The 15,077-nt window shown below is 53.3% G+C and overlaps 1 protein-coding gene across 3 annotated transcripts in view; it reads left to right on the forward strand.

Moving 5' to 3' along the window:
- The window catches only part of CACNA1E (calcium voltage-gated channel subunit alpha1 E), a 139,575-nt gene that overhangs the window by 86,893 nt on the left and 37,605 nt on the right, over positions 1-15,077 (forward strand). For all 3 annotated transcript variants that reach the window (XM_075507969.1, XM_075507967.1, XM_075507968.1), the window contains 11 exons: positions 5,836-5,951; positions 6,985-7,038; positions 7,396-7,530; positions 7,833-8,042; positions 9,391-9,503; positions 9,765-9,877; positions 10,002-10,133; positions 10,471-10,543; positions 10,952-11,069; positions 11,386-11,453; positions 12,875-12,972. In XM_075507969.1, the coding sequence (XP_075364084.1) occupies positions 5,836-5,951; positions 6,985-7,038; positions 7,396-7,530; positions 7,833-8,042; positions 9,391-9,503; positions 9,765-9,877; positions 10,002-10,133; positions 10,471-10,543; positions 10,952-11,069; positions 11,386-11,453; positions 12,875-12,972 (1,230 nt within the window). The remainder of the gene's footprint in view (positions 1-5,835; positions 5,952-6,984; positions 7,039-7,395; positions 7,531-7,832; positions 8,043-9,390; positions 9,504-9,764; positions 9,878-10,001; positions 10,134-10,470; positions 10,544-10,951; positions 11,070-11,385; positions 11,454-12,874; positions 12,973-15,077) is intronic.

Consider the following 15,077-nt stretch of genomic DNA (forward strand, 5'->3'; position numbering starts at 1 on the left):
CTCCATGAGCAGATGCTAAGTCTGAGTTCTCCTATGTTTCTCACTGTTTTGAGTAATTTCAGTGTCTCCATTGCCGCTCTGGCTCTGCAGCAAATATCAATTATTTGAATTCTTGAACTTCATCCTCAAAGCTGCCCAAAGTCTGGACCCAAGAGATCTCCAGGTTGTCTGATCTGTCCTCCCATTGCTTGTTGGCAGCAGCACCTGTAACAGAGTCGCTCCTTAGGAAGAACATAGTGTCCCATAATGCAGACAGCCAACGGTGGTCTTGACCTCGCTGCTTTGGGCCCTATGTGGAGCCACGATGGCCCATATCTCTTTGAGGGACCAGCTTATAAAAGAAGGTCTTTAGTGCTGGGAGTTTTGACTTTGCTTCTGGGGGGTCCTCATCTGGAGCCCCTCTGTCCTCTCCCCACTTGTGGAGACAGTTTCCCATTTGGGCTGCCTTCTCCCTGTGTCTTCATGTAGTCATTGACTTTCCCTTCTGGCTCTATTTTTGTTCACTTCTCCTCATAGCATGGGGTGTGAATGCAAACTAGCACGGCGAGGTCTTTCTGAATTGTTCATGCTGCTTGGTATCAATCCTGTCTAATACAAGCCCCTTTATGACCTGGTAGAAGTGACAGTCATCAGTGAGTACCTGTAAGAAAATCTGATTTAAATCACAAGCCTTCTCCAAGGTAGAGGGTAACCATCAGCATCTGCCCTTTCTTAAATGGGTCAGTGATGTAATGGGTAATCTCAGGACTGGTATCTCCCAGCTTCTTCCCATTTTACCATTCGATGTCGCCAACAGCTTGTCAGCTTTTCATTCCCCGATTCATGTGTCTGCCGGCACTCTATAAATATGCTTTCTTTAGCATCATCATCTGTACGCTCCGTTTCTTGCTGTAGCTTTGTCACAACGTGGCGAACACGTAAGTCTCGCCAAAGTACACATAAGGATGATCAAAAGCTAACGGCCACTGCTAAAAGGGAATACAGGAAATAGGATGTTTCTGTTTTCCTTTTTTTTTTTTTTTTTTTTATTCTTTTCGCCAGTTAGTGCTTCATGGGAAGACAATCCAGCAATTTGAGGCAATCCAGCTTTGTTAAGGAATCATAGAATTATAGAATAGTTTGGGTTGGAAGGGACCTTTAAAGGTCATCTAGTCCAACCCCCCTGCACTGAGCAGGGACATCTTCTACTAGATCACGTTGCTCGGAGCCCTGTCCAACCTGACCTTGAATCTTCTCTGACTTCTTCTGGCAATTCAAGTGAGCTTAAATCAAGCAATTACCCTTATCCAAAAAACTTGTTGTCTCCATCAAAGCAGACCTATAAAGCACATCTTCCCCCTGCAGAGGTTTTTGTACCTTTTGGGCTCCCTGCTCTAGCCTTTACTATCGGTTCAGTGCAATAATCCCGGTCTGCAATGCCAGTTCTGCTGTGCCTGCTTGCCACCGTCTGTTTAAGTTGAAGCACCAGGTTACAGACTGCACAGTTAGTTCAACACTCTTACTTTAGTTCCTTTACACCTCCTGGGTAAATACCATCTGATCCCCCTGGTTTGCAACTGTCTCATCCGTGTTTTCCAAACCGTCTGTTGTCAGTTCTGTCCCATAACCTTCCCTGACACCCTCCCGGAGTTGAAGGCGGTTTTTCCTCAAATTGTGGTGCTCAAAACTGAGTCGGAGCCATGAGCTGAGACCTCGTGACGGCTGAGGAGAGCAGCGGTATTACCTGATGTCTTACAGATGGTGTTCCTTGTTATACATCCCATTATATATATGTTTCTTTCACAGCAGCACAGTACCGCTGCCTCATCCTCAGCATGTAATCCAGTATTTCTCCTCTTCCCACCCCATCCTTACTGCTGCCTCATATCATTTTAAGACCCGTTTGCTAACTGGTTTGTTGGAGGCGTCTTTAACGGTGGCAAAAGGCGATGAATTGACGGGTTTGAAAATGGTTGGCTTGTAGTTTCAAAGCAGGGAAGCCACAATGTTGATATGACCAGCACTATATACCCTCTCTGGACTCAAAGAAGCTCCCGAAAGGATACATGTGGGTTGCAGCATCTGTGATATTTTTTTCTTAGCTGGTTTTTGGGTTTGGGGTTTTTTTTGCGATTGGGTTTTTTGGGTTGGTTTTTTTGTTGTTGTTTTTTTGTTTGTTTCAAAAAAGGGGGCCCATTTCCAAGCTGGATTCTTTCACGTGGGTTCTTGTCCCAGTAAAACCAGACCTGGGGTCTCCAGCCCTTTGAGTGGACCGCACCGATGTAGTAAAAGCATCGCTGCCCCGGTGCAAGCAAGGGTGCGGGGGCTCGGGAAGGAAGGCGTCTGAGCACGGCAGTGTCCCCCAGGGTCTCCTGCCGGGATCAGAGACACTCTGAGGCTGCATGAGGGCAATGCCAAGGCTGTAGAGGAGAATTTGCAGGCAGAGGAGGAGCAAACCATCTGTGCTCCAATCGTCCCGGCAGGCTGGGCATGGCGTGAGGATGGATGGTGCCCTTGCGTGCAGGAGGACAGATGGCACACTGCTCCCCAGCTCCCACCATGACCTTCAGCGCTCGCCTCCATCTCTCGCTGCGTGCCTTCGGCTTTATGAGGCCGGACGGGGAAGGGCTGCAATGACATGGGGTCTGCACGTGTGGAGCTCGGCTGTTGTGGGTGAATATTTTCATACTGGAGGCCTCAGGATTTGGGGCCAGGAGACCCAGGTGGACAGGCAGAGGTGTTGCCGATGGGGACCGTGCTTTCTGCTGGGATCCTCTGAGCCCCCTCGCAGGGACCCCATGGGTGAGCACGGCCTCAGGCTCTTTGCAAGGCAAAATTGGGCCATCCCTGGCGATGTAACCCAAACACGCCAGGGAGCAGAGCCCTTCAATGGGAGGCAGGTACCCGGCTTTCTCGGCGATGCAATGCCACCCTGCCTGTGACTTGGAGCCTTCCCAAGCGGCTGTCAGTCACCGTCGCTGGCCCTGTTCTCACTCACATACAGTATTATCTCTACCCGCTGCTGCAAATTGGCTCTGAGCAATCCTTGATCTGTCAGCATCGCCTACCCACTCTCAGATGTCACCAGCCCCCGCTGCTGCCCTGCTCGGTAACATGTCTCTCTGAAATGTAATAATTCATTAAGTTGAGCTTAACTTTTTTTTTCCCCCCTCCCCTCTCTGCCACCCCTTCCTCCTTCTAATGGACAAAAGCAATTAAGGTCCATTAAGGATCAAGCGTGTAGGAAGTGTCTCCCTCGGAGACGCTGTTGCAGCTGCACGGACCTTGTCCCTGGATGCGTGTGGCACCAGCTTTTTGCAAGTTAGGGCTCCGTGAGCAAATGGTTGGGCAAGGGGAAATGCTGCTCGATTGGGGGGGGCTGGACAAGATGCTCCCGTTCCCTTCTCTGGGAAAAGGTGATTTGAGGCTCAGCTGGTCCTTCTGGGTTTCATCGTGGACACATGATGATGGCTTCTCTCGCCATGCAACAAAAGGAGACACTAGCCTCAGCAGAGGAGGAGCTGGAAGACAGAGGGATGGGCAAGCAGGAGGTGGCAGAGAGGGGCCAGATTCCCAGCTGGTGTAAATCAGAGGAAGCTTTCCATGTGCTCCCAGTCACAGAATATATCTTCGGGGTCTGGCTGGCAAAAGTTCTGCCAAGGTGCTGGCTGGCATGGGGTTATGGCCCGTGGGGCAGAGGTTCAGCGCTTGGGAGGACCAGTGGACCAAACCAGAGGGAGAGAGGCAATTTCCCCACTAACTCTGGCTGCAAACGGCATCTTCTCATTTCTTGACATCCCAAATTTGCTAACAAAGGCCTGTGAGGGATGATGGCACAGACAAAATGGTCCTGCCTTTCCTCCAGCTCGGGCAAGGAGGGTTTTTGGCATGGCATGCCCAAAATTGAGAGTGTGTTTCGCTGTTGGCTGTGGGAGGTCCTTCCTTCTCCCCCATCTCCTCCCGCCCTCCTTCCCTCCACTTAGGCTGCTTTTCTCTTCCTTGCCTTTTGTTCTCTCCCCCGTCCCTGCTCTAGGAAGAAAGTCTCATTTCAGTCTGAAAGCCAGCGATGGAGGGGGAGAGTCATTTGATGCTTAATGCCAGAGCGGCAGGAAACTTCACCTTCCTGGGGTGGAATTAAAAACGCTTGAATTGTCTGGGGATCTTAAACAAGAGATGCAGGGAACATTCAGGGCTTTTCACACAAACACGCACACACACACACACACGAAAGCCCACACAGCATTAAGGGTGTAATAGCTCAGCTGGGGTAATGCACTTGAACTCTCTCTGCAGCAGACAGACCAATTCTTTCAGTTCTTTTGAAAATTTTTTTTTGAGGCTGGGGATTGCTGCTAGTCTCCGGGGAGAGAGACATTCGTCTTGCAGAGAGAACGGTGCCATTTCTTCTTTGCAATCACACTTCCATCGGAGCACCCTCGGACCGGGAGAAGGCTGAGGGCACGGGCTGGGTTCCTCCGTGCAGCTGGGGCTCTGCGGCCGCCGGGACTCGGGGGTGGGATGAGGAGCCGCAGCCAGCAGATTGCATCCCTGTGATGTTGTTGCAAGGAAGGAAGGGTGTGCTGGGGGGATGTCTGGTGTGAGGGATGCTCCTTGTGTGCAAATGTGGTTGTCAATAGAGGTATAACGTGCGGCTCGAGATGCCCCAGGTATGTGGTGTGTGCGAGCATGGGGTGTGGGACCTCCTAGAAGCAGGTCCGTCTGTGTCATCTCATGTATAATCCACAGCGTGGATGGGAGGTTACCTACATTGCCATTCCTGTGCTTCCTGCCAAATATTTCCATTTCTCTGTGTGTGATGGCCTTTGCCTACGTGCTTAGGGCTTTGGGTGCTTCTTCATACAGGGTGGGTGAAAACCTCAGGAGGGCAGCCTGCATGGTCCTTCTACGTATGGCCACGAGCATGTGTATACCAGAAAGCAGACCATGCTTACCAGTGTGGTCTTGTGTTTTAACTGCAGGTGAGAAGGTGTATATAGCCCTAGGGTGTCTTTGCCCAGCTCTGGGCTGGGCTACAGGTGAAATCGTATATCTTATGTTCTGAGGAGCGTGTTATGATTGTTCCTAGGAGTGCACGTGAGCACGTGGATGCTAGTACAGCTGCGCACCACGTGTGTTAGGGGCTGCATGAGCAGTGGGCACGGCGTTAGCTCCGGCCAGTGTTGCGCAGTGTTTGGCCCCAGGCAGGCGCGTGCCTTTGCCTGTGCAGAGCCCATGGCGTGCTGCCTGTCCTCCTGCCTGCTGCAGGGCCAAGCCAAGCTGTTATCCTTCTCTGGACTGGTCGTTACAGCTGGACAGTTTGTGTGAGACGCTGAAGTCCAGAGAAGGACAACAGGGATGTCTCAAGTCCTGAGAAAATCCTCCAAGGAGAGGTTGGAAAGAAAAAGGATTCAGAGGAGGAGGTGAAGGCAGGATACAGGACCTGCCCTTCTCCATCCCCTTGCTGCCTCCTCACGCTGCCTGGTTTTTATTCCCTGAAGGGACACACAGAAGCTGAACTGGTGCTGGAGTTGGGTGGTGCTGGGGGCATCCTCCCCGAACAGCAGCTCCTCCCAGCCAGGGCATGCGGGGCTGAGTGACCAAGCAGGGGGTTTGCTCATGTGCATCTGCGCCTTTCCTCCTGCAAAGAAGCCTCTCCTCCTCTCTCTTCATTCGTCCATCCCCTGGCCATGCTTTGGCTGGGGATGGCCATGCATTGCCCCAACGTGCCCCAGCAGCCCTTGGCTTGTGCTCGCCCTTGGTCCCTGCCTCCCCTCCCGGCCCCATGGTGCCCCCAGCCCCCTGCGCACCCTGCTGCCCCCCAGCCCTGCTCTCACCGCTCCCTCTGCCCTTCCCCAGGGAGTTTGCCAAAGAGCGTGAGCGAGTGGAGAACCGCCGAGCCTTCATGAAGCTGCGGCGCCAGCAGCAGATCGAGCGGGAGCTCAATGGCTACCGGGCCTGGATAGACAAAGCGGGTAAAGGCTGGTGGGCCGGTGGGGCTCCTAGAGGGGTGGTGAGCACTGAAGGGTGCTGGTCATGCAGAGTGGTGGGGATGGGAAGGGATCCCTGAGCATCATCCAGTGCAAGCCCAAAGTTGCACAGGTGCTCACATGGTGGTGTTGGGTGCATGGGAGAGCTCGGCCCCAGATGGTGTGATGGTCTGGCCAGGCTGCAAGCAAGGACATTGCCAATAGCTGATGAAACCTCGTGTTCTGTGGCATGAACCTGTCATAGTTTGAACATGAGGCATATTCATCTCCAGGGAAGGCTGTGAGCATCACTGCTGTGAGCTTTGCTCTGCCATGGTTTCCTTTCTCTTGATGTTTGCTGGAGTCCCCTGCAGTGATGGGCAGGGGGAAAGCAGAGCAGTGAATGGTGGCACTGGTTTTCCAGTTAAACCTGCTCCTGGAACAGACTGGAGGGGATGCACTCGCTAGTTCCCAGCTTGGGGCTCCCACCTGGACTGGGCCGAGGGCTGGGGATGGTGGGGGTTTCCAGGCTTCCTGCTGACACCCAGCCATGCACAACAGCCCATGGGTCCTGGTCCCCAAACTGCCACAGCCCCTGTCCTTGCTTGCACCTCGTGGGGACCAGTTCAGTGCGTTCAGCTCTGGGAAGGGAAGATTTATGCTTTCCTCTCATGTTCAGACTTGAAAAAGGATGGTAACTTGAAACAGGGCCTGAGCCCCAGACCTCAGCTTTGGTCCTGGGTTGGGATGTTGAGCCCCAGACCTGCCTACAATGTTGAACTTCTTTAGTGGGGTTAATTACAGTGGAGGAAGAAGTGTTGATTACAAGTAATTTTTCTTTCTGATGCAATGTGGGGTAGCTGCTACTTGCCACCCTCCAGAATTTGCTTTTGGACACTTAACCAATACTTGACAAGAGTTTGCAACATAGAGCAACCACCTCCAGGCTGGGCAAAGTGCTTAGGTACAAGGCAGTGAGGTCTGATGTGCTCAGCCAACTGTTCTTGTCTCCTGATGCTGAACTCTGTGTTTTGCATAGAGGAAGTCATGCTGGCTGAAGAGAACAAAAATGCTGGGACCTCAGCCTTAGAAGGTAAGACAAGCAATGTCCTGCCTAAGCACCTGCCTGCCCTTCCTTTTGCCTGCCCACAGCTGGAGGTTGAAACCCTCTAGCTGCGATGAGAGGAGGGATGTTTGGGGATGCCCCAGTGGGGTCTGTAGCCTGACAGAGGGGTGTGGGGAAACGGATTGACAGCATAACCCCTAAGACAGCATGGAGACCAGGAAATGTCTGGTCCCACACAGGGATAGCTCTGGGCTAGGGTCACCTGGGTATCTCCATCCTGTTACCAGACCTGAGTTAGCCAAGTACTGATCACCAGGTCATGGTCCAATGAGCTGGCTACTGGCAGAGTTGGGCCACCAACAACCCTTCCTCTTCCCTTCCCAGTGCTCAGGCGAGCCACCATCAAAAGGAACCGGACGGATGCCATGAACCGCGACTCGAGCGATGAGCACTGCGTCGATATCTCCTCCGTGGGTGAGCGGAGGCTGGCGCAGAGAAGACCTCTTCATCCAACCTTGGGTTAGTGGAGTTTGGAGCTTTCCTCCCCAAAACCTCTGCCAGTTTATTGAGTTGCGAGGGTCGCACCTATCACGTGGAGATTGTCACAGACCAGCCATCTCTGCTAGTTTGACAGCAAAGGGGGCAGAACACCCGCTGCCCCCTGTACCATTTAAAAACTGTGTGATTAAGTCGTGTCCCATAAGAGCAATGCCTGTGAGCCATCTGTCCTGTCTCATATTGCGGGGAAGGCTGGAGCACCCAACTCCTTCTCTCACCTTGACTGGAGCACCCAACTCCTTCTCCCCCCTCTTTTCCCTTAGGTAACCCCTTGAGTCACTCTGGCCTCAAAGGTGCCAGAGTGGACGGTGCCTCCTACTTACGGCACAAGGAGCGACTCCTGCGCATCTCCGTTCGTCACATGGTGAAATCCCAGGTCTTCTACTGGATTGTCTTGAGCCTGGTGGCTCTCAACACTGCCTGCGTGGCCATTGTCCATCACAACCAGCCAGCCTGGCTCACCCACTTCCTCTGTGAGTCCCTGGGCTTTGTGTAGGTCTGAGAGCACTGCGTGGGCAGGCAAAACCTCCTGCAACCTTTTTATCTCCAGTGGCTGGAGGTTGCAGCATGCCCTCGCTCCTTGCCCCAGGGCACATGGGGATGAATCCCACCGGAGTCATGCTGGTGTGGAGCTGGGTGGGGAATAACCTGAATTACATTCACTGTTGATAAAAAAAGGACTGTGTGCAGCCATTTAATTCAGCTTTGCCCTTGGCCCCATGGCCACTGATGGCTGTCTCAGCCCTGTGGGCAAATGTGGAGGAGTTTTACTGGCCTTATGCCCCTCAGGTACGATGTCTTTGTCAAGAGAGAGAAACAGACTGTAGGTCTCGGTTGGGTTTATCCTAAAACTGTGAACAATGATGATGGAAAGCTTGCTGGAGATCCATCTTTGAATGCCCACAAGCAATTGCTGGAAAGGCATGAGTTTGCAGGGATGGGACTGGTCATGGGAGAGCCCCCTGGTTAAAGTTTTGGTGCAGAGCATGGCATGGAGATCCCAAGCTTGAAACCAGTTACTGGAGCATCTCCCAGCCCACTGTGGGCCATGGTACAAGGTCAGGTCTGGCCGGCAGTACGCCCATGTCTATTCTAGCGTGGTACTAACTGCAGAGCAGCGTGGTCAACCCCACAGCAGCCGTGTGTTACTCCTGGGCTGCTGCAGTAGGGACAGTGCTGCTTTCTCAGCCGTGTTATTCTTACTCACCTTGAAAATGTCCTCGTCAAGCACTGGGCCTGCCCAAATTTGCATTAGCACGCTCAGGCCTGCCGGGATCCCAGCACGCCACGGTGTGGTATGGCAGCTGGTCGTGGTGAGAAGCATCTTTTGGACAAGGTGAAGAGCCAGACTCTTGCCTGCTAATGTCCATGAAATAGCTGGAGAAGCTTTTCACTGGCTCTTGGCTGTTCGGCTCGGTTACCCTGGCCAAATTCCAGCCATGCAATGATTTAAATCCAGGTTGCTAATATTCCCCTACAGTGTCGTGTGGTTAATGTCTTTGTAGACGCCTCAACCACTGTTGTATAATGCTAAAGAGCTGCTCTGCTCTATGCCGGCCACCTCTGGTCTTCTCAAACCCCTGGGACACTGGTGTACCTACCCTGAAAGATTAACTTGTGGGGCTGATGCTCTGTTATATACAGTTTAGCTCCTCACAGACAAGGTTCCCTCATCCCAAACCCTGAGAGCCTGGGGAAGCAGTGTGGTCCTTGACTTGTCCCATCTCTGTGGTGCGCTATATGGGCCACTGCTGGGTGCATGCAGGGTGCTCCGCGCAGCTCGGTGCCCCAGGGGTAGCGCGTTTAGGTTTTCTCTTTCAGACTATGCAGAGTTCCTGTTTCTTGGACTCTTCCTCCTGGAGATGTCCTTAAAGATGTACGGGATGGGGCCACGCCTTTACTTCCATTCTTCCTTCAACTGCTTTGACTGTGGGGTAAGCGGCCCCAGAGGTGCTGTGGGTGTGGGGGAGATGTTTGGCAGGTGTCTGCAGCACAAGGCACCAAGGGGAGGGAAGGATGGGATGGCCCTTGCAGTGGGCAGGGGACCCCTTTCTGCTGGGACAGCCTGCCCATGCCAGACTGAGACATCAGGTCTTGGGGCGAGTGGTGGGTGCCTCATCTTCAGGCATGTGAAGATTTCCTGCAACAGCCCGTCCTGAGCCTGTCTTTGACTCATGGCTGTGTATGCTTCTCAGGTCACAGTGGGAAGCATCTTCGAAGTGGTTTGGGCTATCTTCAGACCAGGAACCTCTTTTGGGATCAGTGTCCTACGAGCCCTTCGTCTCCTGCGAATATTTAAAATAACCAAGTATGTACCAACCATCCGTGCCTGTCAGCCTTCATCTTGGACTGTGGCTGCAGCCCAGATCCAGTCGCTCCTGCTCTCCTGTCAGCATCACTGTGAGTACTCCAGCAGTGTCTCTGTTTTCTAGGTACTGGGCATCCCTGAGGAATTTGGTGGTCTCGCTGATGAGCTCCATGAAGTCTATTATCAGCCTGCTCTTCCTCCTCTTCCTCTTCATTGTAGTCTTTGCCCTACTGGGAATGCAGCTGTTTGGAGGCAGGTAGGTCATTTCAAGTCTGGGGAAAAGGAATTTCTTGGTGTTAAAGCCAAGTGATGACATCCTCTTAGGTGCCTGGGAAGACTGTAGCCTTGCCCCTCAGTCTGCTGCTAACAGTGGTACTTCTCCATACAAAAGTCCCTGGCTCGAGGGGTGCCTTTGGGCTGCGTGGGTCCTTCTGGCCAGGACACCTTTTGGATTCTGGCACCAAATGCTCAGGAGACCTTCCTTAGAGTGGGGAAAGGTCCTCCTAAGCACAAGGGAGCTGAAAGCACAGCAGTCAAGGGTTTGATGACCTTGGTACTCCAGCCCATTTATGTTCTCCCGGTTCCACTTCCAGGTTTAACTTCATCGATGGGACGCCATCGGCCAACTTTGACACTTTCCCCGCGGCCATCATGACGGTGTTCCAGGTAGGAGCTGGGCTGCAAGGGGACACAACCAAAGGAACTTGGGACCACCTGCTCACTCTCCCCTGGCTGGAAGGGGCTCTTTAAACCAAACAAGTTCCCCTCCATCAGCTGTTAGGATATAACTCGCTTCCTCCCTCTCCTCATGTATAACAAAGTGGATGGCGAGAGATGGAAACTTTTCCACCTCTGTTACAGAAGGTGGAAGAGTTTCAAAACTCTTCTGAGGGGACCTAAATCCTCAGCAGTGTCCAACATCATCTCCCTCAAGTGCTGCAGCTGTAGAGCTGGGTTATCCACTGCACAGGGTCTCTGTACTTGGCTCCTGCGCGTTGGTGGGAGGGATTGAGGGGGGCTGTCCAGGTGACGAGAAGGTGTGGGTGACAGAGCTGCTGGCTTGCTTTCCTGCAGATCCTGACGGGTGAGGACTGGAACGAGGTGATGTACAACGGCATCCGCTCCCAGGGAGGCGTTCGCTCAGGCATGTGGTCCTCCATCTATTTCATCGTCCTCACCTTGTTTGGAAACTGTATCCACCTGGCTGCTGTGCTTTTAGTGGAGACAACCCCATCTCATCTCCCTCTCTGGGGGCACCCCCCTCCCCACCCACTGCTCCTTCCTTCTCTCCCAGTTGAGGGAGTCCCATCACACGTGCAGCAGCCCTGGATATCCCAAATGCAGAGAAGGAGCTGTCTGGAGGTGCACTGAGGGCTGTATATGTGGGATGAGTGAGGAGTTTGTCCCTCTGGCTGCTCCTCACTGAGCTGGTGAGGGCCACCCTTCCTTGGTGGCTGCAGACACCCATGTCCTTAACACGTGCCTTGTGCATCCTTAGCTGCTCGCAGATACTCTACTGAACGTGTTCTTGGCTATTGCGGTGGACAACCTGGCCAATGCTCAGGAGCTCACCAAGGTACGTTCCAGTTGATCCTTTTTCTTCTCTTGCTGGTGAGTGGGAGGGGGGAAGCAGGAAAGGCACCAGGAGCACTGTCTGTGACTGTCCTTGCTCCAGAGCTGGGGCCACCTTGTCCTTTAGCTCAGCCTGCTTTGGAAAGAGGTCAGGTCAAATTGGAAGTGGGGGCTCTTCCTCCAGGAGGGTATGCAGGGTGCTCCCCTGAAACACAAACCCATATCACTGGGCAAAGCCATTTAGACTTTGATTTAGGAAAGTGCTTAAACCTGCTGGTCTCGTGTCTCTCCAGGAACACTCACATTTCCCATCAAGCGTGGCTTAACTATTTCTCCATTTAAGCTCCCCAGTTTCATTTGCCTCTAGTCAGCTTGAGATAACCCTCATCTATCTGATGGGGTCTGATGTGGGGACAGTTATTTGCCCAAGCACTCTGGCGATGCGGGGTGGGAAGCGCTTTCCAGTGGTGTCAGTATTTATTCCCATCTGCCCGCGGGACACTGGATGTGATTTAGGATGCAATTTAGGATGGTGCTTGAGAAGGTTATTGGGCTTAGCTGTTTTTAAGACCATGCTGGGAAATATTTGGGGAATGCTAAAATGTTGGGGCACCATCTGGATAACGGTGAGTAGGCGAGAGCTGCAAGGGTCATTGCTGCTCTTTGGAGTGGACCAGCGATCCTGTGGTGCCCATTTTTTTGCAGAGCCCATGCCTATTACTCAGGTCCTTTGGGCTTACTGAGAGGCTTCCACGCTGGTATAAGTCTGACCCGTTAGCAGCAAATGAAATGGGGCATGGTGCTACTTTGTTTGAGGAGTGTGTGCGGGGGTCCCTGTCCTCCCGTGGTGGGTGCAGGTGGCACTTCCAGGGGATGCCGGCTGCTGCCGGGGTGAGAGGGGTGGGAGAGCCCCGTGGCGTACCAGCAGCATCAATTAAGGGAGCGCTGAGTTTTTGAAAAGGCTGAATGCGTGCTAATGACTCCTAATGACATTTTTTGCTCTGGAGACACAACCATACTCATTAAAGCAATACGGTCTCTGCTGGGGTCATTCACGGATGCCTTGCCTCCCACTCCATCCGGGGGATGCCCGTCTCGCCCCTGTGGCTGTGAAGAAGGGAGGGCTGAGCTGGTCTACACTATCTGGGGCTGTTCTAGCGTGCACAGCCCGGCTCTTGCCTGGAGTGGGCTGGGTTCACTTATTTAAGTAGTGCTGACGCCTTCAGTAAGATCTGGCGTAGTGGGGAAGTTGCATCCCCGTAATAAAATAAAGGCCGTCTCTGGACATACAGGTGCCTGCTCCGCTTTTGTCCCGCATGCCTTGGCATCTCAGGTAGCCCCGTGCATCCTTCGCTGCCTCCAACGGCTGCACCTTCCCTCGAAACCCCAGCATCCCACTAAGTGACTCCCCTCTTTCCTCTGCAGGATGAACAGGAGGAAGAGGAGGCTTTTAACCAGAAGCACGCCCTTCAGAAAGCCAAAGAAGTCAGCCCCATGTCCGCCCCAAACATGCCTGCTATCGAGTGAGTGACCGCCCCACCCCGGCTACCTCGGTGCCCCCCAAACCCAACGGGGCTTCTCAGCAGGGTGGAGAGCTGAAGTGGAGCCTGGCACGGATGCTTGCAGAGCTGCTGCAATAAAAAGGTGTCCCCCCATGGGGTGACTCCCTCTCCAAGTGTCTTCCTGAGGATGGGTGGAGGTCTAGAAGCATGCTCCCCATGAGCAGCAGTGCCTTTGGAGAGGTGTCGGAGCAGGGACCAGCTCACCCCACAGGACCTGGGCTTGCCCACCCCTGCCCCAAGCAGCAGCCTCAGAGCTTGGGCATGGCAGAAATCCACTAAAAGAGGCTTTCTGCCCCAAATGTACAGCTCAAACACTCAGGGCTGCTGCTAGGAGTGGGGAAGGAGGCTGGGGAGGAGGAAGGTATCTCAGTTTTTTCTTGAGGAGGGGTGATATTTGTTCCCAGCGGGCGTTTCTTTGTGGCGGAGCTGTGGGATTGCAGCCAGGGCTGGGAGAGAAGGGAGCAGCGGTATCACAAATCTCCCCCGGGCTCCTTCCCTGGTAGCGAATGCAGTTATGAGAGATGGAGCAGGTTTGCGAAACCACGTTTGATTGTACAGAAATTTGATTTTGGCAAGAAAAAAAAGCCCCAAACCACATAAACCCCCGGCATGGTGTTAAGGAGCCTTGTCTCTGCGTTTCAGCAAAGAAAATTCTGTTTTTTCCTTTCTAGACGCCTTTTTTCCCTTTATTTTGCAGTGTCATATGGTCTAAATCACATAAAACTTTCAAAGTCAACATTGGAACGAGGCGTTTTGATTTGTTTCCCAAAACAGTACATTTCAGTACGGCTGAAAGGATTTTTTTTTTTTTTTTTTTCTTTTTTTATAGAATCCCTTCCCAGGGAATTTTAGGTTTCGTTATGCTTTGAAACCCAGCCAAGCTCGTACACGGCAGAATCTCTTGCAGATTTGCCGAGAGAAACCGCTGTCTTCAGGCGAGCACTGAGCTGGGGGGGTCGGAGGCAGTGTTGGGAACGGCTCCAGCTCCCTGGCTTGGCAGCGGTGGGATGCGATGGTCCCCCATCCTGTGTACATCACGTGTGGTTTTAGGGGCAGCAGGAGCTGGGGGTACTTGTAAGTCCTGCCTGGTCTCCCATCAGCCGTAGATATCGCCCTGGTTTGGGGGTGATGGGATGTTCACGATACATCTGTGCCTTGCTGAGTACTGGGGGGGTTTATGGGAAAGATGGCAGAGTCTGTCTGTCGTGAGCGTCTCTGGCTACCAGTGGGAACGTGTCGGCTAAAGCGAGGGAATAAAGGGATATAGGCAGCAGAAGAGGCTGGAGGATGGACAGGTAGGAGAGAGGAAGAGGGAGAGATGGACTATATTAGGGCACTAAAGGATTTGCCCACGCTGCGCATCCCTGCCAGAGTTTTCTAGCCATTGTCAGATGTAGCTGGTTAGGAAAACAGATCTCTTTAACCTTCCGTTGTTGTTCTAGTGGCATTGAAATGGGAGGTACTGATATTTGCAGATCTTTTTTCCAGCTCCTCCCCCTCCTCAGGATGGATAGTGTCAGGGGCAGGAAGGGAGTGCGATGCCGTGGGGGCGACCATCTCCAGCATCAGGTCTGATGTGCCTTCGGTGGTGCAACGCTGATGCCAGCAGCCGGGGAGGGCCGGTGGGGACATCATAGAAAGGGACAAGCCAGAGCAGAGCTGGTGCCAAAGGGCTGTTGGAAACTCGGGACGGTGAAGCCGAGCCGGTCTCTGCATTTGGGTGTGTGCAGATGCAGATGGCTTCATTTCTATGTGGGTACCCAGCACAGGCAGGTTTGGTACACGCGTTCCTGCCTGCAGAGAGGTCCGGTGGCACTCGAGGATGAGTGCTCCCACGTGGCCAGGTTGGCGTGGGCAGCTGCGGTGCCGATCGGAGTATTGTATTTGTACATGGGCGCCGTTGGTGCAGATGGCTCGGGGCTGTTTGATGAGTGGGTGGCCAGATGGACACATGCGGATGCTGTCATGTGTTGGTGCCTAACGCAGTGCGTGGATGCGTTTGAAGGCTCGGCCACTTGCTGCGGGGATGGCGGCGGGTGCCTGCAACTCGCTCTCTGCCTTGAGCG

This window comes from Mycteria americana, chromosome 7, assembly GCF_035582795.1.
Source record: "Mycteria americana isolate JAX WOST 10 ecotype Jacksonville Zoo and Gardens chromosome 7, USCA_MyAme_1.0, whole genome shotgun sequence".
NCBI classification, from domain to species: Eukaryota; Metazoa; Chordata; class Aves; order Ciconiiformes; family Ciconiidae; genus Mycteria; species Mycteria americana.